The 25,355-nt window shown below is 44.1% G+C and overlaps 1 protein-coding gene and 1 pseudogene across 22 annotated transcripts in view; both read left to right on the top strand.

The window, feature by feature from the left end:
• The first annotated feature begins 3,103 nt into the window (after positions 1-3,103).
• Positions 3,104-16,697, top strand: LOC128931421 (large ribosomal subunit protein P1 pseudogene; annotated as a pseudogene).
• Positions 16,698-16,813: 116 nt separating this feature from the next.
• Positions 16,814-25,355, top strand: part of FBXW11 (F-box and WD repeat domain containing 11) — a 140,840-nt gene continuing 132,298 nt past the window's right edge. For all 22 annotated transcript variants that reach the window (XM_008990915.4, XM_003732297.5, XM_078364550.1 and 19 more), the window contains exon 1: positions 16,814-16,993. In XM_008990915.4, coding sequence (XP_008989163.1) covers positions 16,949-16,993 — 45 coding nt within the window. In that variant the 5' untranslated portion in view covers positions 16,814-16,948. The remainder of the gene's footprint in view (positions 16,994-25,355) is intronic.

The raw sequence follows: 25,355 nt of genomic DNA, 5'->3' as shown, positions 1-25,355 counted from the left end.
CAAACTTCTGGGTTAAAGTAATCCTCCCACCTCAGCCTCCAAAAGCACTAGGATTGTAGGTGCAAGTCATTGCACATGGCTCCCATGATGGTTGTAATGGTGAATGGACCATTACAGCAATCCCAGCTGGATAAGAGCATGAGGATCTGAGCCTCACACCCCTCAGGATAAAGGTGTGGGACTTCCTACATGACAAGCCACCAAGAATAGCAGAAATGCTGTCAAGGATTAGGGGAACCTAGAACACTCAGCGAAGAAGCTGATGAATATGATTATGTATAGCCTTGAGACCACTGAAGCAGCAGAGACTGCAGCTCATCCCTCTATCGTCCTCTAAGTTTTCTGCTAGAAACTGTGACAGATTGAAGTTAGCATAAGATGTGAGGAGACCTGAGCAGTGCAGACACTGTTAGTGCTCCACCCAGATCCCTGTTTATAAATTCCTCCTTCCCTGGCTTTTAGGAGCTCTCCTTTCTAATGGCCCATACCAACTATAGTCAGCCCTCTGCCTCCACCCACAGATCAAAATATTTAAAAAACAAGGGCCGGGTGCAGTGGCTCACGGCTGTAATCCCAGCACTTTGGGAGGCCGAGGTGGGCAGATCACGAGGTCAAGAGATCAAGACCATCCTGGCCAACATGGTGAAACCCCATCTCTACTAAAAATACAAAAAAATTTGCTGGGCATTATGGCACGTGCCTGTAATCCCAACTACTCGGGAGGCTGAGGCAAGAGAATTGCTTGAACCCGGGAGGCAGAGGTTGCAGTGAGTGGAGGTCGCACCATTGTACTCCAGCCTGCCTCCTGGTGAAGGAGTGAGACTCTGTCTCAAAAAAAAAAAAAAGGGAACAATCCAAGATGGCCAATCGCTAACATCTCCGGATTGCAGCTCCCAGCGAAAGCTCAGACAACGAGAGGACGCCACACTTTCAGACAAATTTTGGTGGCTCACGGAGCAGAAGATTCCCAGTGGAGAAGTCACATGGGTCGCCAGTGTGACTCTTGTGGCTGGCGCAGCAGTTTCATCGGCACCTCGGCATGGCAGCTCTCGGTGCAGAGTAAACGGGACTGGTTCCCTTTCTGACCGAGGTTAGGAGCTCCAGGAAGGCAGAGTCGCCTATTATGGACTCAAGAAGGAAGCCAGACTGGAGATTCCCGGGCAGAAAAGCACCATCAGTCTTAATGCCACTGTTTTGGCTGGCGCAGTGGATTGCTCATATTTCGGCCCTGGGAATTAACAACTTGGACGTCCACTCAGAGACCTAATTTGAAAGTTGGTAATTACAAAGACGACAGGTGGATAAATTTACAATGATGGGAAGAAACCAGCGTAAAAAGGCTGAGAATACTCAAAATCAGAATGCCTCTCCCTCTAAAGAGGATCACAGTTCCTCATCAACAAGGGAACAAGGCTTGATAGAGAACGAGCGCATCCCATTAACAGAATCGGGCTTCCAAAGATGGATAATAAGACACTTCTGTGAGTTAAAAGAACATGTTGCAGCCCAATGTAAAGAAACTAAGAACTTTGAAAAAAGGTTTGACGAAATCCTAATGAGAATAGACAACTTAGAGAGGAATATAAGTGAATTAATGGAACTGAAGAATACAATGCAGGAACTCCGAGAAGTATGCACAGGTTTAAACACTCGAATTGTTGAAGCAGAAGAAAGGATATCAGAGGTAGAAGTCCAACTTAATGAAGTAAAACGAGAAGACAAGATTAGAGAAAAAAGGATAAAAAGGAATGAGCAAAGTCTCCAAGAAATGTGGGACTATGTGAAAAGACCAAATTTACGTTTGATAGGTGTACCTGAATGCAACGGAGAGAATGAATCCAAGCTGGAAAATATTCTTCAGGACATTATTCAGGAAAATTTTCCTAAACTAGCCAAGCAGGTCAATATTCAACCCCAGGTAATACAGAGGACACCACAAAGATATTCCTCAAGAAGAGCAACCCGAAGGCACATAATCGTTAGATTCACCAGGGTTGAAATGAAGGAGAAATTACTAAGGGCAGCCAGAGAGAAAGGTCAGGTTAATTACAAAGGGAAGCCTATCAGACTTACAGCAGATCTCTCAGCAGAAACTCTACAAGCCAGAAGAGAGTGGGGGCCAATATTCAACATCCTTAATGAACAGAACTTTCAGCCCAGAATTTCATATCCAGCCAAACTAAGCTTCACAACTGAAGGAAAAATAAAATCTTTTATGAACAAGCAAGTACTCAGAGATTTTATTACCACCAGGCCTGCTTTACAAGAGCTTCTGAAAGAAGCATTACACATAGAAAGAAACAACCAGTATTAGCCTTTCTAAAAATATACCAAAAAGTAAAGAGCATCAACATAAAGAAGAATTTACATCAATGAATGGATAAAACAGCCAGTTAACATCAAATGGCAGTAATCCTAAATTTAAATCGACTAAATCCCCCAATCAAAAGATACAGCCAAAACCCAATGACATGTTACATCCAGACCCATTTCACTTGCAAGGATACACAAAGACTCAAAACAAAGGGATGGAGAAAGATTTACCAACCAAATGGAGAGCAAAAAATAAATGAATAAATAAAAAGCAGGAGTTGCAATTCTCATATCTGATAAAATAGATTTTAAAGCAACAAAGATATAGTGGTAAAAGGATCAATGGAACAAGAAGAGCTAATGATCCTAACACCCAGACATAAGACCTATAAAGAGACTTAGACTCAATGAGACAGAAAATTAATAAGGATATCAAGGACTCGAACTCAGATCCAGAACAAGTAAACTTAATAAATATTTATAGAGCTCTCCACTTTAAATACACAAAATATACATTCTTGTCAATACCACATCACACCTACTCATAGGTTTAAATGAAACATTGATTGGCCATTATTAATACCCATTTTTTTAAGGATAAAGCAACATTTCCCTTCTCTCTCCCTCTTTTTCTTCCTCTTTCTTCCTCTCCACTTCTTTTTTTTCTTTCCTGAAAAAAAAAACTTTAAAAAACAGCAACAATGCAACAATAAAAAATGCAAATTAAAAAATATACCTCCTTCTAAGCACAGCTGCATTAAAATATCAAATAAAAAAAAGTACACCTCCTTTCTCCAGCTGTGGCCAAGGTGCTCAGTCCTTCTGAGGAAGCTAAGTCTGTGTTGGGGCGAGGCCCTCACTTCATTTGGTGACCAGCAATGTGCCATCAGGGCCCACCCCACACTCATGGTATGGCTTCTGTTTCCAAGCTCGCCTGCATCATCTACCTGGCCCTCATTCTGCACAATGATGATGAGGTGGCCATTACAGAGGATAAGACCAAGGCCCTCAGAAAGCAGCTGGTGTAAATGTGGAATGGTTTGGCCTGGCTTGTTGGCAAAGGCACAGTCTAATGTCAACATTGGGCACCTCATCTACAATGCAGGGGCTGGAGGACCTGCTCTAGGAGGTGATGCTGCACCTGTAGGAGGTCCTGCCCCCTCCACCACTGCTGAGAAGAAAGTGGAAGCAAAGAGAATCTGAGGAGTCTGATGAGGACACAGGCTTTGATCTTTTTGATGAAATCTCTTTAGTAACATGAACACAAAAGTATCTAAGTTCTCAATCAATTTTACATAGCATTTACATTGTATTAGATATGACAGTATAGGTAATCTACAGATGATTTAAAGTGTGTGGGGGATGTGCATAGAATATGTAAACACTATGCCCTTTTATATAAGGGACCTGATGTTAGAGACAGAATGCTTGTTCTTAGGTGCTGCAAGGAAAAATTAGCATTTAAACAAAAAGTTTTCTTACCAAGCAATTTTACTTTCCACAGAAAGGGTACTGCTCGTCAGCAATCTTGCTACAAGAGCACACTGAACAAAGGAAAAGCAGGAATATTTATTCTTTATGCATTGGGTCTTTACTACTGTGTCTTATCTCTGTTGGTTGGAGCTGTATTTCACAGCATAAGCTAAACTTGATTGGCTAACAACTTACAACTTACTTAAATAGGTAAAGACAATGGAGAACAAAGGAAAAGAGAAAGTTGCTTGCAAAAGACATAGAAAAATAATAACGTTTCTAAATAGGAAGGGGCATAGGGTGTGAGCTGGGATGTGCTTGTGAGCATGTCTAGCACAAATATCTTGGTTAAAGTACAAGGACATAGAATGTGTTTATTCTTTTATTTTTTTTTCTTTTAGAAACAAGTTTTTGCTACGTTGCCCAGGCTGGAGTGCAGTGGCTATTCACAGGTGAGATCCTACTATTGATCAGCACAGGAGTTTTGACCTGCTCCATTTCTGACCTGGGCTGGTTCACTCCTCCTTAGGCAACCTGGTGGTTCCCCGCTCCCGGGAGGACACCATATTGATGCCGAACTTAGTGCAGACACCTGATTGGCATAGTGCACTACAGCCCAGAACTCCTGGGCTCAAGTGATCCTCCCACCTCAGCCACCCAGGCAGCTTGGACTGCCGCGCCTGGCTATTCTTTCATTTCTAACAGCTACATAGGATAGGAGTTAACAAAAGAGTTACTAGTAAAAAACAAGAAGGCTTTGAAGAAAGCTAGTCTTTAAAAGAAATGATTATTTCTAACATTTATTATTATTCTTTAACAAGAAGAGAAACTTTGAAGAGGAACTTTTTACTTTCTATACTCGAGCTTTTGAGGGTTTTGGTATCTGTGGAGATCCTAGAACCAATCCACAGATACCAAGGGAAGACTTTATTTATTTAATTTTTGAGAGGGAGTCCTACTCTGTCACCCAGACTGGAGTGCAGTGGCATGATCTTGGCTCACTGCAACCTCCACCTCCCAGGTTCAAGTGATTCTCCTGCCTCAGCCTCCTGAGTAGCTGGGATTACACCACCACACCTGGCTTATTTTTGTATTTTTAGTAAAGACGGGTTTTCCCATGTTGGCTGGTTTCAAACTCCTGACCTCACGTGATCTGCCCACCTTGGCCTCCCAAACTGCTGGGATTACAGTTGTGAGTCACCACACCCAGTCTGGAAAGACTTTACTCTCTTTGGAGGTTGCTTCAAGGGGCCTTCAGAGAACCACTCAGAGATACTGATGTATGTCCCCTAGAGTTCGGGGAACATGGGGACTGGTTCCTCATTCATGTCTGAAAAAGTAAGTCTGTTACACAAAAAGGGCCCAATCCAGACCCCAAGAGGATGTTGTTGGATCTTGTGCAAGAAAGAATTTGGCCAAGTTCATAAAGTGAAGGCAAGCTTATCAGAGAGTTAAAGAAACAGAAGAGCCGGGCACGGTGGCTCAAGTCTGTCATCCCAGCACTTTGAGAGGCTGAGGCGGGTGGATCACGAAGTCAAGTGATCAAGACCATCAAAACCCCGTCTCTACTAAAAATATAAAAAATTAGCCAGGCATGGTGGCGCGTGCCTGTAATCCCAGCTACACAGGAGGCTGAGGCAGGAGAATTGCCGGAACCCACGAGGCGGAGGTTGCGGTGAGCCGAGATCGCGCCATTGCACTCCAGCCTGGGTAACGAGAGTGAAACTCCATCTCAAAAATAAAAAAAAAAAATAAAGAAACAGAAGAATGGCTGCTCCATAGACAGGCTGCTTTGTTAAGTACACTTACAGATCATTTTTGATTATATGTTAAATAAGGAGTGGATTATTCAAGAGTTTTCCAGGAAAGGGGCTGAGATTTCCTGGAACTGAGGGGTCCTCCCACTTTTAGATCATATAGGGGAATTTCTGGGTGTTGCCATGGCATTTATCATGCCACTGGTAGGCATGCCTTTCAGCATGCTAATGTGTTATTATTCATGTTAATTTTTTTGCTTTATAAACTTTTTAATTTTTAAAATATTTTTGACTTTTGTAATAACACTTCACTTAAAACATAAACACATGGTATAGCTGCACGAAAACATTTTCTTTCTTTGTATCCTTATTCTGTAAGTTTGTTCTATTTAAAAAATTTTTAACTTTGTTTTTACTTTTTACACTTTTTTAAAAACGAAGACACACACACGTTAACCGAGGCCCACACAAGGTCAGGATCATCTACATGACTATTTTTCAATTTCCGCATCTTGTACCACTGGAAGGTCTTCAGGGGCAATGACATGCATGGAGCTGTCATCTCCTATGAAAACAATGCCTTCTTTTGGAATACATCCTGAAGGACCTGCCTGAGAATGTTTTACAGTTAACTTTTTTTTGTTAATAAGTAGTACTCTTGGCCAGGTACAGTGGCTCACACCTATAATCCCAGCACTTTGGGAAGCCGAGGTGGGTGGATCATGAGGTCAGGAGTTCAAGACCAGCCTGACCAAGATAATAAAATCCCATCTCTACTAAAAATACAAAAATTAACCAAGCATGGTGGTGGGTGCCTGTAATCCTAGCTACTTGGGAGACAGAAGAAGGGAATTGCTTGAACCAGGGAGGCGGAAGTTGCAGTGAGCCGAGATCCTGCCACTGCACTCCAGATTGGGCGACAGAGCAAGACTCTGTCTCAAAAAAGAAAAAAGTAGTACTCTCTAAAATAATGATAAAAGGCCAGGCACAGTGGCTCTTGCCAGTAATCCTAGCACTTTGGGAGGCTGAGGCAAGCCAATCAGTTGAGGTCAGGAGTTCAAGACAAGCCTGGCCAACATGGTGAAATCCCAACTCTACTAAAAATTTAGAAATTAGCCTGCTGTGGTGGTGTGCCCCTGTAATCCCAGTTACTTGGGAGGCTGAGACAGAAGAATTGCTTGAATCTGGGAGGCAGAGGTTGCAGTGAGCCAAGATTGTGCACTGCATTCCAGCCTGAGCAACAGAGCAAGACTCTGTCTCAGAAAGAAGAGAACAACAAAAAAAGAAAAAAATATATATGTATATACACACATATATAGTAAAGACAAAAACCAGTAAGAGACATTTGTTATCACTGTCAAATATTATGTACTGTATAAAATCATATGTGCTGCCAGGCGCGGTGGCTCACGCCTGTAATCCCAGCACTTTGGGAGGCTGAGGCGGGTGGATCACGAGGTCAAGAGATCAAGACCAGCCTGGCCAACATGGTGAAACCCTGTCTCTACTAAAAATACAAAAAATTAGCTGGGCATGGTGTCGCGTGCCTGTAATCCAGCTACTCAGGAGGCTGAGGCAGGAGAATTGCCTGAACCCAGGAGGCGGAGGTTGCGGTGAGCCTAGATCACGCCATTGCACTCCAGCCTGGGTAACAAGAGCGAAACTCCGTCTCAAAAAAAAAAAAAAAAATCATATGTGCTATGCTTTTATGCTACTGGCAAGGCAGTATGTCTGTTTATACCAGCATCACCACAAACATGTGAATAATGAATTGCACTATGACACTACAATGTCGCCGGGCGCAGTGGCTCAAGCCTGTAATCCCAGCACTTTGGGAGGCCGAGGCGGGTGGATCACGAGGTCAAGAGATCGAGACCATCCTGGTCAACATGGTGAAACCCCCATCTCTACTAAAAATACAAAAAATTAGCGGGGCATGGTGGCACGCGCCTGTAGTCCCAGCTACTCAGAAGGCTGAGGCAGGAGAATTGCCTGAACCCAGGAGGCAGAGGTTGCGGTGAGCTGAGATCGTGCCATTGCACCCCAGCCTGGGTAATAAGAGTGAAACTCTGTCTCAAAAAAAAAAAAAAACAATGTCACTAGGTGATAGGAGTTTTTCATCTCCATTATAATCTTATGGAATCACTGTTGTATATGTGGTCCATTATTGAATGAAATGCTATTATGCAGCATATAACTATACTTGATGTTCTCCATGCTGTTTAGAACCTCTAAAAAGTCCTGGGATAGGCTTTGGCCCAAAGAGTTCACACCATGATTGCTGAATTCTGCACTGCCAGAGAGAGTGACAAGCAAGCATAATGGCATAAGCTGTGAGGGACAATGGTCTGTTCGGAAAAGTATGAGGAGCCATAACATGAAGTGGGAGAAAGTAGTGGAAAATGAGATTAGATAGGTATATTGAGGCTGGGTGTGGTGGCTCATGCCTGTAATCCCAGCAGTTTGGGAGGGTGAGGCGGGCAGATCACCTGAGGTCAGGAGTTTGAGACCAGCTTGGCCAACATGGTGAAACCCCATCTCTACTAAAAATACAAAAATTAGTGGGGTATGGTGGCGTGTGCCTGTAATCCCAGTTACTTGGGAGGCTGAAGCAGGAGAATTGCTTGAACCTGGGAGGCTGAAGTTGCAGTGAGCCGAGATCATGCCACTTCACTCCAGCCTAGGCCACAGATTGATATTCTGTCTCAAAAAAAAAATAAAATAAAAGAGGTGTATTGAAATCTGATTGTTAAACGGTCTTCAGGTAGCATGGAGCTGGAGCTACCTGAGAGTGGGACAAACAGATTAGCTATCTGATAGTTATTTATTTATTTATTTTGAGACGTAGTTTCGCTCTTGTTACCCAGGCTGGAGTGCAATGGCGCTATCTCGGCTCACCACAACCTCCGCCTCCTGGGTTCAGGCAATTCTCCTGCCTCTCAGCCTCCTGAGTAGCTGGGATTACAGGCACGCGCCACCATGCCCAGCTATTTTATAGTTATTTTAACTGGTATGTCTTTGGTCAGTATTGAGAGGAGATACTTTTCTTCTTTCTTTCTTTTTTTTTTGAGATGGCGTTTTGCTCTTATTGTCCAGGCTGGAGTGCAATGGCATGATCTTGGCTCACTTCCGCCTCTTGAGTTCAACTGATTCTCCTGCCTCAGCCTCCCAAGTAGCTAGGATTACAGGCATGGATCACCACACTCAGCTAATTTTGTATTTTTAGTAGAGACAGTGTGTCACCATATTGACCAGTCGGGTCTTAAACTCCTGACCTCAGGTGATCCACCTGCCTTGGCCTCCCAAGGCCAGGGGGAAATATTTTTCTTATCTTTTTTAAAGACAGGGTTTCACCATGTTGGTCAGACTGGTCTTGAACTCCTGACCTCAGGTGATTCGCCCGCCTTGGCCTCCAAAGTGCTTGGATTACAGGCATGAGCCACCACGCCTGGCCATGGGAAATATTTTTCAAATCCAATTCTTTCACATCTATGCCCAGGACTTCTTGGCAGATGCTTAGTCTTGTTCAACATGGCAGACTTGAGATTCTGGCCCTCAAGATACCAGGCCTTTGCTGCAGTCACCATACCTTTTGTGCTTATGTACCCCCAAAAGAAATTTGAAAATTATGTAATTACTAATTTCTTAAACTGACATCCAAAATGTTTTGGTATCAATTTAAATAGTTGAAAATAATACACTTTTCTGCATATTTATAAATATTGTCTTTTTTTCTTTTTCCAACAGAGTCTCACTTTGTTGTCCAGGCAGGAGTGCAGTGGTGCGATCTCAGCTCACTGCAACCTCTGCCTCCCAGGTCCAAGCAATTCTCCTCCCTCAGCCTCCTGAGTAGCTGGGGCTACAGGTGGGTGCCACCACACCCAGCTAATTTTTGTATTATTAGTAGGGACGGTGTTTCACCATGTTAGCCAGGATGGTCTCAATCTCCTGCTTTGTGATCTGCCCTCCTTGGCCTCCCAAAGTGCTGGGATTACACGTGTGAGCCACCATGTCTGGTGAAATATTGACATTTAAAAATAAAATTGTTCCATTAGTTTCACAGTGAAATCTAAATATAATAGCAATTTTGGCTGGGCGCGGTGGCCTGTAATCCCAGCACTTTGGGAGGCCAAGGCGGGTGAATCACAAGGTCAAGAGATCGAGACCATCCTGGTCAACAAGATGAAACCCCGTCTCTACTAAACATACAAAAAATTAGCCAGGTGTGGTGTCTGGGAGCTGGTAATCCCAGCTACTTGGGAGGTTGAGGCAGAATTGCTTGAACCTGGGAGGTGGAGGTTGCAGTGAGTTGAGATGGTGCTACTGCACTCCAGCCTGGGCAACAACAGCAAAACTCCACCCCCGCCAAAAAAAAAAAGAATATTTATTCTCTCATCCAGTCTCTGTGGGTCAGGGATCCAGAAATGGCTTAGATGGATGGTTCTGGCTCAGGGTCTCCCATGAGGTCAAGACTACTGAATGGGGCCATGAAAGCTACTTCCAAGGTGGCTCACTCACGGGCCTGGCAAGTTAGTGCTCGTTGTTGGCAGATGGCCTTAGTTTTTTACCACATGGACCTATCCACAGAGCTGCTTGATTGTCTCTATGATCTGGCAGCTCACTTCCACCAAAGTAAATGAATAAGCCGAGAGAGAGAGCAAAGAGGAAGCCTCATGACTGTTATAGTCTAGTCCTGGAACTCAGACACCATCACTTCTGCCATATTCTCCTTTGGGAAAATTTAATGTAAAGAATTATTACGGGAGATTAAGCACAAAGGGGCAAAGACAACATAAATAAATAGGGCAGGGCGGCTGAGCAAGTGGCTCATGCCTGTAATCCCAGCACTTTGGGAGGCCAAGATGGGCGGATCACTAGGTCAGGAGATAGAGACCTCCTAGTTAACACGGCGAAACCTCGTCTTTACTAACAAAACAAAACGAATTAGCCAGGCATGGTGGCAGGCACCTGCAGTCCTAGCTACTTGGGAGGCTGAGGCAGGAGAATCCCTTGAATACATCAGGTGGAGGTTGCAGTGAGCTGAGATTGTGCCACTGTATGCCAACCAGGGCGACAGAGCAAGACTCTACACATCTCAAAAAAAAAAAAAAAAAAAAAAAAAAGAAAAGAAAAAGAAAAAAAAACAAGGAATAGGGCAGGGCACACAGGCTCATGCCTGTAATCCTAGCATTTTGGGAGGCTGAGGTGGGAGGATCACTTGAGGTTAATTAGGAGTTCAAGAACAGCCTAGGCCGGACGCTGTGGCTCACACCTGTAATCCCAGCATTTTGGGAGGTCGAGTCGGGGGGATGACGAGGTCAGGAGATCCAGACCATTCTGGCCAACATGGTGAAACTCTATCTCTACTAAAAACTAAAAAAAAAAAAAAAGTTGGCTGGGCGTGGTGGCACATACCTGTAGTCTCAGCTACTTGGGAGGCTGAGGGAGAATTGCTTGAACCCAGGAGGTGGAGATTGCAGTGAGCCGAGATCGTGCCACTGCACTACAGCCGGGGTGACAGTGCGACACTCCATCTCAAAAAAAAAAAAAAAAAAAAGAAGACCAGCCTGGGCAACCTGACAAGACTCCAGGTCTACAAAAACTAAAAAAAAATAATCAGGTGTGTGTGGTGGTGTGCGCCTGTGGTCCCAGCTACTCAGGAGGCTGTGGTGACAGGACTGCTTGAACCCAGGAGTTCACGGCTGCAGTGAGCTATCACTGCACCACCGCACTCCCACCTGGGTGACATTGCGAGACCCTGTCTCAAAAAGAAAAAAGAAAAAAAAACAGAATTAGCCGTTACAGGGAATAACCAATAACTTTAGGGCTGAGGCAAAGTGCCCAAGGAAGGAACAAACTTGGAAGTCTCCTCATTTACCCCCTACCCTTAGGCAGAGATTCAGGGTTTACATGGGAGAGGGTTTTTGTGGCCCACCGCAAAAAGTTTGCTTAAGAGTTACAAGTCGTGACCCAGTGCGGTGGCTCATGCCTGTAATCCCAGCACTTTGGGAGGCCAAGGCAGGTGGATCACCTCAGGGCAGGAGTTCAACACCAGCCTGACCAACATGGTGAAACACCCTCTCTACTAAAAATACAAAAAATTATCTAGGCATGGTGGTTGGCACTTATAATCCCAGCTACTCAGGAGGCTGAGGCAGGAGAGTCCCTTGAACCCAGGAGGCAGAAGTTGTAGTGAGCTGAGATTGTGTCACTGTACTCCAGCCTGGGCAACAAGAGCAAAACTCCGTCTCAAAAAACAAAACAAAATCAAAAACCACAAAAATCAGCTGGGTGTGGTGGCACATGCCTGTCATCTCAGCTACTTGGAAGGCTGAGGCAAGATAATCCCTTGAACCTGGGAGGCAGAGTTTGCAGTGAGCCAAGCTTGAGCCACTGCTCTGCAGCCTGGGTTATAGAGTAAGACTCTGTCTCAAGCAGGATATTGCCCACTGAGGTGCCACTAAACTCACCGGGAAGCCACCACTCTGTGAATGTCCCAGCCCCCTGTGTGTGTGCGCGGAGGAAGGTATGGTTCTACAAGCCATTTGCTGCCATGTGCTACAAAGCAAGAAGGAAAAGAAAGTACACTGGAACCAGGATTGAGAAGTGCCTTCATTCCGCTGTGTTCCTCTAGTGCTCTCTACTGACAAAGTTAAACACTGTGCTAGCTGGCAGAGGAGAAATATTTACAGGATGGTGCTCTAGTACCTCAAAGCATGGAAATGAAGGGTAGATTTGGAGGTATGAGGTTATAAATCAATAACAGGCACATATATGTTCTGCTGCAAAAGAATGTATTTGATTACAGAGTGCTGTCTGAGACCCCAGGAGTGTTGCATTGTACAGTTTATGTACCATTGTGTTTTTGTACAATCTAAGCAATTTTGGGTTGACCTCAGGGAGATCAGGGACCTGTACCACTTTGTTTTGGTCATGTCTTGCAAACCTCAGTGAAGAGCTATCTGAAACACTGTGGGTAAATATGCCTCAAGGTGTTCTGCCTTTGATGACCAAATCTAATCAACAGCTGCCATCAAGCCTGAAGCTATAGAGTACTTGAGTTCTTGTGTGAGAAGAGGTGAGAGCAAGGTGATAAAGCCTTGGCTCAGCCTCAGCCTGCCTCTTATGTATCCTGGATAAGACTTTTTTTTTTTTTTGAGACGGAGTTCGCTCTTGTTACCCAGGCTGGAGTGCAATGGCGCGATCTCGGCTCACTGCAACCTCCACCTCCTGGGTTCAGGCAATTCTTCTCCCTCAGCCTCCTGAGTAGCTGGGATTACAGGCACGCGCCACCACACCCAGCTAATTCTTTGTATTTTTAGTAGAAACGGGGTTTCACCATGTTGACCAGGATGGTCTCGGTCTCTTGACCTTGTGATCCACCCGCCTCGGCCTCCCAAAGTGTTAGGATTACAGGCGTGAGCCACAACGCCCGGCCTTTTTTTTTTTTTTTTCTGAAACAGAGTCTTGCTGTGTCACCAGGCTGGAGTAAAATAGGGTGATCTCGGCTCAGTGCAACTTCGCCTCCCAGTTTCAAGCGATTCTCCTCCCTCAGCTTCCAAGTAGCTGGGATTACAGGCACGAGCCACCACGCCCAGCTAATTTTTTGTATTTTCAGTAGAGACAGGGTTTCACCATGTTGGCCAGGATGATCTCTATCTCCTGACCTTGTGATCCGCCTGCCTCAGCCTCCCAAAGTGCTGGGATTACAGGCATGAGCCACTGGCCCGGCCAAGACTTCTTTTTATCATATAGATGACTTTTTTTGGTGGTGACTGTTTTGAGACAGGGTCTTGTTGTGTCACCCATGCTGGTCATTCTGTCACCCAGGCTGGAATACAGTGGCACAAACATGGCTCACAGCACACTTGACTTCTCAGGCTCAAGTGATCCTCCCACCTCAGCCTCCTGAGGAGTTGCAGCCACAGGCGTGAGCCATCATACCTAGTTAATTCCTATATATGAGGTCCACTGAGGTCCTAAAATTTGACCCAATAATATTAGTACTTTTTCCCTTTTAAGGTGGGATAGAATTTTCTTTTCTTTTCTTTTTTTTATAGATCATATCATAGCCACAGATGGTGGCCCTTCTGCATGCTCTCAGGGATGATTTTAATAAAAGGACAGAAACCTTAACTGATCTCCAATACAATTCCAATGCCTGGGGATGCAAACTAAATATCTATACAGTTAGGCATGCAATTTAAATGAGTGAAGCATGCAGATATAAGACAAAAAGGAGTGATAGCAACTGTGAAAAACCATAGAATGTACGCTCAAATATAGTTGCTATTTAACCCCTGCATATTGTTGCCATGTAGATCCAGTTGTCAGCCTAATTTTTCAAGAAAAGCTGGAAATTCAGATTTGAAAACATGAAACTATCAGATTTTTAAAACAGTAAAGAAGATGTGTAGGATAAATATATATATGTTGGGGGTCACATCCAGCTTGTGACTCCTACCCCATGCCTCTCTGTTTTCATACCCCTTCCCACACAGACTATGGGTTTGGCCATACTACTTGTTTTGGCCAGTGGAACATTACCAAGTGTGGTGCAACCTAAGGTTTGATAAGCATTTGTTCACTGGGGCTTGACTTTTCTCAAGTCGCTATGCAGAAGGTTGAATGATAAAAAGCCACTTGGAGAAGAGAGGCCCTAGAGGATGAAAAGTCATTTTGAATGAGTTCCCAGTTGATTGCAGCCTAATGTGTAACCTTAGCTTACACCATGTGGGCCCCTGGCAGAGCCCAAGTGGGTCCATACAATTGTAAAATAATAATAAACCATTGTTATTCTAAGCTACTAAGTCTTGGGTGGTTTGTTGCAATAAGTAACTGAAATAGAGGTCATTTCTAACCCTTGCTTTACTAATGAATGTCCTAAGGCCCATAGTGGAAGGGACCTGGTGAAATTCAGATAGCAGGACAGTGGCAAAACTTTCTAATTCTGTGCTCTTTCTATTGCTTTTCTTTCAATTCCCTTTGTAAAAAGCACCAGGTAAGGCCTATGAAACTTCAGTTTACCTGCAGGGAACTTCAACTGTGTCTTGAATGCATGCCAATTACTGTAACTTAGTCCTTGGGAATGAAAAGATTTATAGGTCACCCAGCCCCTTTCACTTTACAGGTAGAGAGAATGAAAAAACACTTTGAGGAAGTGAAAAGCAGCCTCTGATATCTGGAAGCTGGCCTGGTACAATCAGCCAAGCCATGATGTTAGTAGACCATGGCCTGGCCCTCAAAGCTAGGGTTTGTGTTCTCCTATAGAACATACACAATTTCAAAGAACATCAACATCAGACGAGGTGATTCTGTGACCATGACAGATCTAGACAAATACAAGACCACTCTATAATCAGGTCCAAACAGATAAAACCTGATGATTGTCCAAACCACAAAAAATGACTCCAATACCTCTGATTGGCTAATAGAGGGAGTTGCTGCTGCCTTTTTTTTTTTCCCCCATTTTTGAGACAAGGTCTGTCTCTATCGATCAGGCTGCAGTGCAGTGGTGCAATCTCCATTCACTGAAACCTCCACTTCCTGGGCTCAAGCGATCCTCCCACCTCAGCCTCCCAAGTGACTGCGACTACAGGCACATACCACCAGGCTCAGTTCATTTTTGTATTTTTTGTAGAGACGATGTTCGCCATGTTGCCCAGGCTAGTCTGGAACTTCTGGGCTCAAACAATTCGCCCGCCTTGGCCTCCCAAAGCGCTGGAATTACAGGCACGAGCCACTGTGCCCGGCCAGGCTGCTGTTTCTTTACCTGAACAGCTTTAGCCTTACAGGCATTCCCTTCCACTAGATAAGATGAACTGAGATGCTCAATCATGTAATGACCCTCTCTTCCTGACAGCATCTAATCCAGAGAAGCCCACACTTCCTTAAACCCTCTTCCGAATCATTAACTGTTACCCAGATGCCCCATCGTTCCTCAATGTGTGTTTTCAGTCACTGCAACTAGTAATAAACCCAGTTTGTTCAACGATCCGTGTGTTCCTGGTGGGATTTGGTTAAAGGGCATTGACAACCCTAAGTGGAGGCTGAGTTCACTAGAAGTCTCCGCTTGTGTGTTCCTTCTTAGCCACTATCACTCTTTTGGTTAATGTCTGTCGTCCCTCTACCAGAATTAAGCTCCATGAGAACAAGAGCCTTGTCTGTCATGTTCAGAGCTGATTCTCAGTGCCTAGAGCGGTACGAAGCAGAAGCTGGATGCTTAAAAAATAACCATTTCTGGGTCGGGCGCGGTGGCTCAAGCCTGTAATCCCAGCACTTTGGGAGGCCGAGGCGGGTGGATCACGAGGTCAAGACATCGAGACCATCCTGGTCAACATGGTGAAACCCCGTCTCTACTAAAAATACAAAAACTTAGCTGGGCATAATGGCGCGTGCCTGTAATCCCAGCTACTCAGGAAGCTGAGGTACCCAGGAGGCGGAGGTTGCGGTGAGCCGAGATCACGCCATGGCACTCCAGCCTGGGTAACATGAGCAAAACTCCGTCTCAAAAAACAAAACAAAACAAAACCATTTCTGAACGAATGAATGAGACGGACTCGATATACGCAGGTTCCCTTTAATCTTGCAGCTCCTTGCAGATTGTATGACATACACACACAGCACCACAGCCCATTTCCCAAAACTCCCTCTTTCCTGAAGAAATCTCCAAACTCTCAGGATGCCCATCTTCTCAGAGCCTCTTCCCTGGGCCAAGCTTCTCTCACTCGCTGGCCCCTTCCCACACCTGAGCCCCAGGCCCATACACCTACCTTCCTAACGCCCCTAGAACCCACCTGTCTCCACCATCTGCCCTTACTACCAGACGCTGGCAGACGGCAGCGCAGCTACCTAAGCGTCGAGTGGGCACTGCGGCATGGACCGCGCATGTGCGGAAATGGGTCGCACACGCAGGACCTCCGACTAGGGAGGAGTTGCCTCGGAGTTTCCGTCCCGGTCTGGGCAGCCTTGGGCTGCCAGGAAGTCAGGAGAGGCTACTAGGAAGTAGAACCTGGGCGCACGGCTTTCTGGGCCATGTAGTCGTGGCGCTCTCGAGGCCCTAATATGAGCACGCTCTTAACTCTTCAGGTTTACACGTCCTACATCCACAGTACAGTGCTACTCTCAGCTCGGAGTTCAGCTTCGGGTGCCTAGAACCAGCGGCCCGGTGTCGGCGGCTCGCTCCCACAACGCACTGCGGGCCGCGGCGCCTGCTGGGAGGTGTAGTTCTTGCTCTGCGTACTGCGTTCGCCGAGGGGGAGGGCGGAGCTGCCGGCGGCCCGGGCGGGCTGGCAGCTAGAGTGGGTGCGATAGCCGCCTACGCCTCTGCCGCCTCCGCCGTCGCCTCCTCCGCCCGGGCCGTTCGCTGCTGCGCGGGGAGAGCGAGGCGGGGCCGCCGGGCCGCCATGGAGCCCGACTCGGTGATTGAGGACAAGACCATCGAGCTCATGGTGAGTGCGGCCCACTGGACCGTCTGTGCTTCCGTCCGTCCGGCCCCGGACTGGCCTGCCCACTTCAACGTCCGGTGCGAGGCCGGCTCTGGCCCTTCCCCGCGGTCTCGGCCCAGACCCGGGCCCCTAGCCTTCTCTGGCTTCGGACTCGGCTCGGGTTCCTCCGATCTCTCGACATCTCAGGCCGGTCCTGGCCCGGCCCCTTCCATGCCCCTCGCTCGCTTCTCCCCCTCCCCCTGTCCCGTCTCCGGTCCCAGCTCTCGGACGACCCTCGCTCGTTTTTGCTGTAGAGTTAGGTCTCACTCGCTCTAGCACCCCATTCTCCTTCTTTTAGAAGGGGATTTTTTTTTTTTTTCTTTACTCTGTGTCTCCGGCCCAGGCCCGCACTGCGCTTGCAAGCCCCACTCAGGCCGAGTGTGGTGGTGGGAAGGAGTAGGGAGGAGATCGGTCGGGGCCGCCTGGGCCTCGGTGTCCTAGGAGGGGTTTCAGCACCCACTCCCCAGCCTAGGTCTGTGTGGATGCCAGGATAGGCCCTGCAGAGCTGGGGGGCAGGGAGCTCTCGGGTTTGAGGCTGTGGCGGATAAGGAGGCCTCTTTCCCGGGCCCTTGTGGTGTCCGGCTTCTCGGACAAAGGGTTTCCTACCCGGCGGAGAGGGATGTTTGCATAGCAAAGCCCCAGGTACTCTGGATTCCATACCCCAGGAAAGAGAAGCCGCAACTTCACGTTTTCCAGAGCTGCTTTCGGAAATTGGGGATGATGGGGGAGGGAACCATCCTCATCACTGCCGGGAGTTCTTTCTTCTCAGAAAGAAAAAAAAAAAAAAAAAAAAAAAAAAAAGGGGAATCCTTGGCCCCCGGGGGAAACGACCACTCTTCTGTTAGAAACCGATGGCAGCCAGGCCAGACTCCCCGGTCCGTGGACACCCTCTACCCTCTTCCGAAGCTTTAGGATTTGAAGCCAGAAGGGGTTTTTAGGAACAGGACCGTGAGAGAGTGGCTAGAAGTGAAGAATTTGCTAATTGGTGGATGATTTGGTGGAAGAAATAAAATATGGCAGATATTACCTGCCAATTTGAACATGAGGGAAATCAAACTGGGCTCTGGAGAGTTGGGAAGAGGAAGTCTGCATGAGCAAACGGACGTGTCCAGGATTTCTTTCTGTGGAAGCCTTGACAGTTTCTTTGTATCTGCCCTAACACGGTAACAATTTCCCCTTGGTTGAGAGGAGAGGTGGAAGAATCTACTTAACCCAGCAAAATGTTTTCCTAGCCAGATTTTCTTCAGTGTGAAAATGTTTATTGAGTCAGTGATTCCACTGGGTAGGGTTGGTGACATCAGAGCCACTTCCCCCATTTAACGCTATAAATAATAAATGGTGACACTGAAAGTCTGTTGGATAGCTGCATGGTTTCTGTGGATGATGGTATCTGGGGAGTGGAGATACTTGTTTTAAAAATGGAAGTACAGTAGCATAAATATGGAGGCAGCTTAATGTTTGCTGTCCTTTGCGTAATTCACAGAACTGGACTTCTCTAGCATTCTTGAAAACTAGGAGGAAAAAAAGGGAAACTGATAGTTTTTGATTTTTGTATGCATGTGTGTGTGCACGTGTGGTTGTTTTCAAAGGGATAATGTCACATGCTGAGTAATTTTTCCTTTTCAGCATAATTTATCATACTTGTAGTCAGTGTTTGCTATTCTGTAACTTTTGTAGTGGGTTATTTTGCTAAATATCTTAAATCGACTAAGTATATTACATATTCTTAAGAATGTTCATACAATACCTGTACTTACAACAGAAGTACTTCATATCGAAAAATTGTAACTTGGTGCCTCTTTGAAATTGGCTGTTCCCAGCTCCTTCTGTTTCTATTCTTTTTAAAAATAACTAAAATGTCTTTATTGTCAAAAGAATTGGGAGAAATACATTGTAACCCACATCAGTGTATGGTTACAAAATAAAAAAAATAAAAACCTTTGGCCTAAATGCATTGGCTTCCTATGTTTGTAACTTAAGTTTTGATTTGACATGATAGCACTTGGTTTTGATCTGAAAAGAGATTTCAGCCTGTTAAGGACATTATAAACGGGGATTTAAACTGGAATTCTTAGAAAATTTAATGGAGAGTTTAGTTATATTATGATTAATTTAAAAATGGGTTTTTATTTAAGGATTTTGATATTCCCTGAAAGGGATACCATTTGACTTTTAGACAGCCCTTATTGTAAATTAAGTTTATGTATTTATTTTAGTAAAATAGCAAAGGTGCTTAACAACTGATTAAGTAAATCCAGGATCAAATGTAGGAATGATAATGCCTTAGAATCTAATTGCATGTGGCTTTCTGTTTTCACTACATTTAAATGACAGTTTCCAGAACTGGGTTAAAAATGTTTTTTACATTGGTTTCAAAATAATACGATTGATAGAGATGGGGTTAAAATGATGGTGTTGTAAAAAAAAATGACCTTAGCATGAAATATTTTTAGATTTTTATGAGTCAACTTGAGTACTCAAATATTTGTGATTGTGCTGCTTGTACCAGTTTGGCACTTAATGGTTAACAAGATAACTTTCATTTTGTATTCCAAAATGTGCTGTACTAGAAAGAGGAAACAGACTTCTTGGTTATCTCCATTTTCTAATCTTCATCCTTCTACTTCCCTTGATATTAATTCTTCTGTCTTTCCTGGCATTTTTGATAAGTACATTAGGAAATAAAGCTGGTGATAGCAGAAGAATTAAATTTCCAAATATAACCCCCACGTTGACTCCTACCCCTGCCTGAGGCCTGGGTCCACAAAGGGTGTGTCTCCTACTGATCTGCTCTATAGGATCCAGATTTTAATGTTATTAAAGTCTATAAACTCTTAATTTAGACCGTGAACTTACTGATGATGAACTGATGGTAAAGAATTTAACCACCAGAAGACTTTTATGGCTTATATTGGCTCTGTACCTGTTAGTGGGCCTGTTTTTCCAGATTTCTTATCACTTTAGGAAAGGGGATCCTGCCTCCTCTAGGGATTGAGTGAATCTCCTCTTCCCTTTACACAATTAATGGATGGTTTGTAGTTAATTGTTAAATGACTTCCCTTTTTGCTGAATGACCTTAAGTGAGTCATTTCCCTTCTGTTTATCTCTTAAGTGGCTGTATTACTTGTTGAATGAAGTAAAATAGGTTAAAATACATTGATCCACTGGGCGCGGTAGCTCACGCCTGTAATCCCAGCACTTTGGGAGGCTGAGGCGGGCGGAACACTAGGTCAGGAGTTCGATACCAGCCTACCAACATGGTGAAACCCTGTCTCTAAAAATAAATAAATAAAAATACATTGATCCTTATTAAGAAGGTGTGGGCAGGTGCAGTGGCTCACACCTGTAATACCAGCACTTCAGGAGGTAGAAGGATTGCTTGAGCCTAGGAGTTTGACACCAGCCTAGGCAACATAGCAAGACCCTGTCTCTATAAAAAATAAAAAAAATTAGGCATGGTGGTGCACTCCTATAGTCCCTGCTACTCAGGAGCCTGAGGGGTGAGGATTGCTTGAGCCCAGGAGTTTGAGGAGATCTGGGATTTTGCCACTGTTCTCCAGCATGGGCAACAGAGCAAGACCCTCTGGGGCGGGGGAAGCAAATAAATGAAGTTATTGGAAATGGTCTTTTTTCTTTTTGGATCATTTTTTTTCTTTCTGTCATTGACTTTCTGAGAGGATAAGTGCGGCTGTTTAGTGATCAAGAAATTGGATATTACTTTGTCACCATCCTTATCCTCACATAGCACACCTCTAGAGATGTGCTAACTTACTAAATGCAGACTTACTGGACACAGGTTTCAGTAGGGTCCAAATGAATAAACCACACACACACACACACACAAACACACATTTATTTTTTATTTTTTTTGAGACAGAGTTTCGCTTTTGTTACCCAGGCTGGAGTGCAATGGCGTGATCTTGGCTCACTGCAACCTCCGCCTCCTGGGTTCAGGCAATTCTCCTGCCTCAGCCTCCTGAGTAGCTGGGATTACAGGCACGCGCCACCATGCCCAGCTGATTTTTTTGTGTTTTTAGTAGAGACGGGGTTTCACAGTGTTGACCAGGATGGTCTCAATCCCTTGACCTCGTGATCCACCCGCCTCGGCCTCCCAAAGTGCTGGGATTACAGTTGTGAGCCACCGCACCCGGCACCCACACACATTTAAATAAAATATATGGACCTCACTGACCTGCCTAAAGAGGCTGTGGCTCTAATATAGCAATTTTTGCCCCCGATTATGCAGTAGGTTAGATATCCTTTCAGAGTTGACATGGATAAACATGTTTCTGCACACAAATCTTGGCATTCTTGGCCCTTGACTGCTGTAGTCTGTCTCCTGCAAACAGGGAGAACTAGCCCAGGAGAATCACTAAGCCATTACATAGATTCACAGAACAGCACATATATCCCTCTGACTGGTGCTGTTTGAGCTTATTAATTCTAGAAACAAAATTATCTGCTGTGTAAGGTCTGTGGTATCCTGTGTTCCACCTTGTGATATTTGTTCTTCATGGAAAAGAAAGCCTTTCAAGTCCTAGTGATTCCAACTCCAGTCTTTCTTTATATTCCATTCTCCCTTATGGCTTTTCTGCCTACTTTCCTCCCTTACTGTATATTCTAGTCAAAGTATGGAGGACTATGTTCCTCCAAATTTGGCTTACACGTTTCCTTTGTCAGCACTGACAGGAATGGACCTAAGCCCATTTATTGAAGGTTGCTGATACTTATCAAAAGGATCTAATAGTTGGTTCTCTGGCCAAATTGGCTCAGGTTACATCTCGGCAATCTTCTCTTTCATCTATGCTAATCCACCCTTAAAACACAATAGGTGCCACCTCTTTTGATGTCAGTTTGTATTGTGGTAGCAGATAACCCCCTGTTTTTGTGTCTAAATAGCACTGTCTATGTGACACTCATTGTTAAATGAAATGAATGAATTCTCGTACTTTGTATTTATCCTGGAGCATTTAACGTATTTCAGCCTTGTATTATAGTTACCTGTTTGTGTCCTCTGTTGAATGATAAACTCCTCATGGGAAGGGATGGGGCCTTACTTACCTTTCTGTGACACACAGTTCTTTCATACACACGGTGTCTTTTTTGTGGAAGGCATTCAGGAAATGTTGGGTTGAATTTTCCTGGTGATCATTTTCAGACATTATTGCCTTTTGCCTGTATCTTGCCCATCCTTTTTTTTTGAACATTTTCACCCACATTGCTAATTCTCACAATAATCAGTTCCTAACTTTTATGGGAGTTATTATATTTTCCTATATATTGTAAAAACTTACATTTGTGCCTAATCTCTTCTAGAGGCTGTATTTGATTGTCCTGTTAGTCCTTCACAAGGCTCAGCACATCGGTGCTCAATATGGAGTGAACTTAATGTTAGGTTTCCTTTTTTTCATGTATTGAAACCTTTTAAGATTTCCTTTTGCATACCTTAAGACAAAGGTAGAGATGAATAGAGGAGAAAGACGAGGAGGAGGAAGAGGTGGGTGAGGTGGGTGGTGTGTGGTACATAAGACATCCATAGACATATTAACCATTATTTAGAGACTTTCCACACATACAGATTGATTTACATAGAACTCAGAGAGTGGTTGTTAGCAAAGAATGGAGGAAACGAAATACTTTTTACATCTGTTGGTGCAGGTTTGCCAAATAGTTGATAAACTCCAAGGGTTCCATGACCTTAGAAAAGCATGATTTAGCAGAAAGGGCATGGGCTTTGAAGTGAAACACCTGAATTTGTATTCTAGCTCTGTCGCTTGCTAGCTGTGTGACCTAAAGGTAATCTTTCTGTGGTAGGATTTTATTATATGTAAAAAGAAGAAAACTTAGGTTTTGGTCTGAGTTGTTGGGAGGATTATATGAGAGATTTGGACTTCATAAAATGGACTTTGCAGAGGATTGCTTTTCTTCAAATGCTGACCATACTTACTTTACCCACAAGTACAAGGACTGTAAAGCAAAGTCAAGACAGATGGTGTGGAAGGGTTTTTATTTTTTTCTCCAGAGCTGTGCATGTATTTATTTGTGAGGCTTTACAGAGGACTCACATTTAGTTGGTTTTAGCCATACATTTAATGAACCATCTTTGGGAAAAACAGTGAAATCATAGAGTCAATACTATCTTGGAAAATATGGGCGGTATTATTACTGTGACTACCAATTTGGCATAATTAGATCTATGCTATAACTACAGAGAGAACCCACCTAGCCCTATTTTTATACCTGGTATCCTCCTGGAGAGACTGGTGATTAGTTTATGTTGACATTGAGCATTGGGATTTATGGTTGATCAGTTTAGTTTAGATTGGCAAATTGTGATTTTGAATTCCAATTCTTATCATTAAAGCTGATGGTTTTGACCTTAGCAGAATAAACAGTGAGAATTCATACAAGATTTCCTTCTGAGTTGTATTGTTCACTGAATTAGTTGACAATGGGGGAAGAAACCTGTTGGTTAAGAATGTGCTCCTTACCCTTGGTTAGTTTCTGCTGATTACAGTTGCTTAAGAGGAAATTTGTCTTTATAGGCAAATGACAGACAGACCAGGAAGACCTGACAATCCAGTAGGGTGTCTCTCACCTGGTTCTCACTGTTTTAACGAAATTAAAAAAGATTTCAGAGTTCTGTGATGTCAGCGGGAAACATTTTTAGGAAATTCCCGCTCAGGTTGAGTCAACAATGAAGATCTTCATAAAATGGAAAGCTGTGAAGTAGAAACACTGGGACATTAGCATGAAAAATGAAAAAAAGGTTTTGGCTTGTGTAGAGTTGTGTAAATATAAATATATTGAATGTAGGAAACCAATATAGTATAGTAAAAATCCTATGATCCACAGAAGAAAAAGACTGAGGTTCTGCTATTGTGAAAAAGGAACTTGAGTAATTTTTTTTAGAGTTAACTGGAGAACATTTAACCAGTTTTGGTAACTAACCATAAAATATATTTTGGCTCTCTAAAATGACTATATGATAGACTCAAAGAGAAGGGGGGCAGAGGGGCAGGAAGAGCTCAGTCCTGACACTCCTCATCTGGCATCTGTTAATCTTTGTATTGCTAGTGTAAGGCCTGCCAGCAGTTAGGCATTGAAGAAATATATCTACATATATATATATTAATGGAAGGGAGAAAAATTAACTCACTAGTACAGGGGAAAAGTCTGAGGATTTAAGACATCCAGAAATGAGACCCTTAGTCAAGTTGCTGTGATTATGTGTTGCTATATCTTGTTTTGCAGTTTGGATCTAACAGTAAGTTATACCTTGAAAAGCAGAGTATATTGTTTTAGCAATTAGCTACTAGCCACTACCTACTTTTGCCAATATTGGGTTTTCAGTTTATTCTTAGTCTTAAGAGTAATACCACTTAATGGGAAAAACTTGAGAACTCATTATTTGCTTGGGATTTTACTTGTGTTATCTCAGGAGATAACATAACTCACAACTTTAAGTTGTGAGTCTTAAGGTATTTCCACCTGATCGTTATGGTGAGTTTAATCAGAGACTGGTATTTTAGTCACTTCCATTGCTTTACCTACAATATAAACAATCAGAACTTCTTTAAGAGCCATTGCTTGTGGACTGTCAACAAATCGTAGAATTTAAAAATTACTTGGGTTCAGCTGGATTTGAGATTCTTTGTTACAGTTACAGTCTTTACTGCTAAACCCAAAGACTACTTGAATAGCATTATAATGTGTTTTGCAACAGTTTTTTTTTTTTTCCTGAGTCGGAGTCTTGGTCTCTCGCCCAGGCTGGAGTATAGTGGCATGATCTCGGCTCACTGCAACCTCCGCCTCCTGCGTTCAAGTGATTCTCCTGCCTCAGCCTCCTGAGTAGCTGGGATTATAGCTAATTTTTGTATTTTTAGTAGAGATGGGGTTTCACCATATTGGTCAGGCTGTCCTTGAACTCCTGACCTCAAGTGATCTGCCCGCCTTGGCCTCCCAAAGTGTTAGGATCATAGGTGTGAGCCACTGCACCTGGCCTATAATGTGTTTTGTTTTAGCATTAATATTGTGGGCTTTAGGCTGGGCGCCGAGGCTTATGCCTGTAATCCTAGCATTTTGGGAGGCTGAGGTAGGCAGATCACTTGAGCTTGGGAGTTCGAGACCAGCCTGGGCAACATGGAGAAATCCCATCTCTACTTTAAAAAAAAAAAAAATTGTATATATATAGTGGACCTTCGAATTGTATGGGTCTTTGTTAATTAAATGCTTTTTTAAATGGCAAGATCTGGGGAATTAACCCTTTTGGAATGGCGCAACTGATTCATCTGGGCTGAAATATTTACTCTTCTGTATTTTCATA

This window comes from Callithrix jacchus, chromosome 2, assembly GCF_049354715.1.
Source record: "Callithrix jacchus isolate 240 chromosome 2, calJac240_pri, whole genome shotgun sequence".
Taxonomy (NCBI): domain Eukaryota; kingdom Metazoa; phylum Chordata; class Mammalia; order Primates; family Cebidae; genus Callithrix; species Callithrix jacchus.
This window is presented reverse-complemented; position numbering and strand designations above follow the sequence as displayed.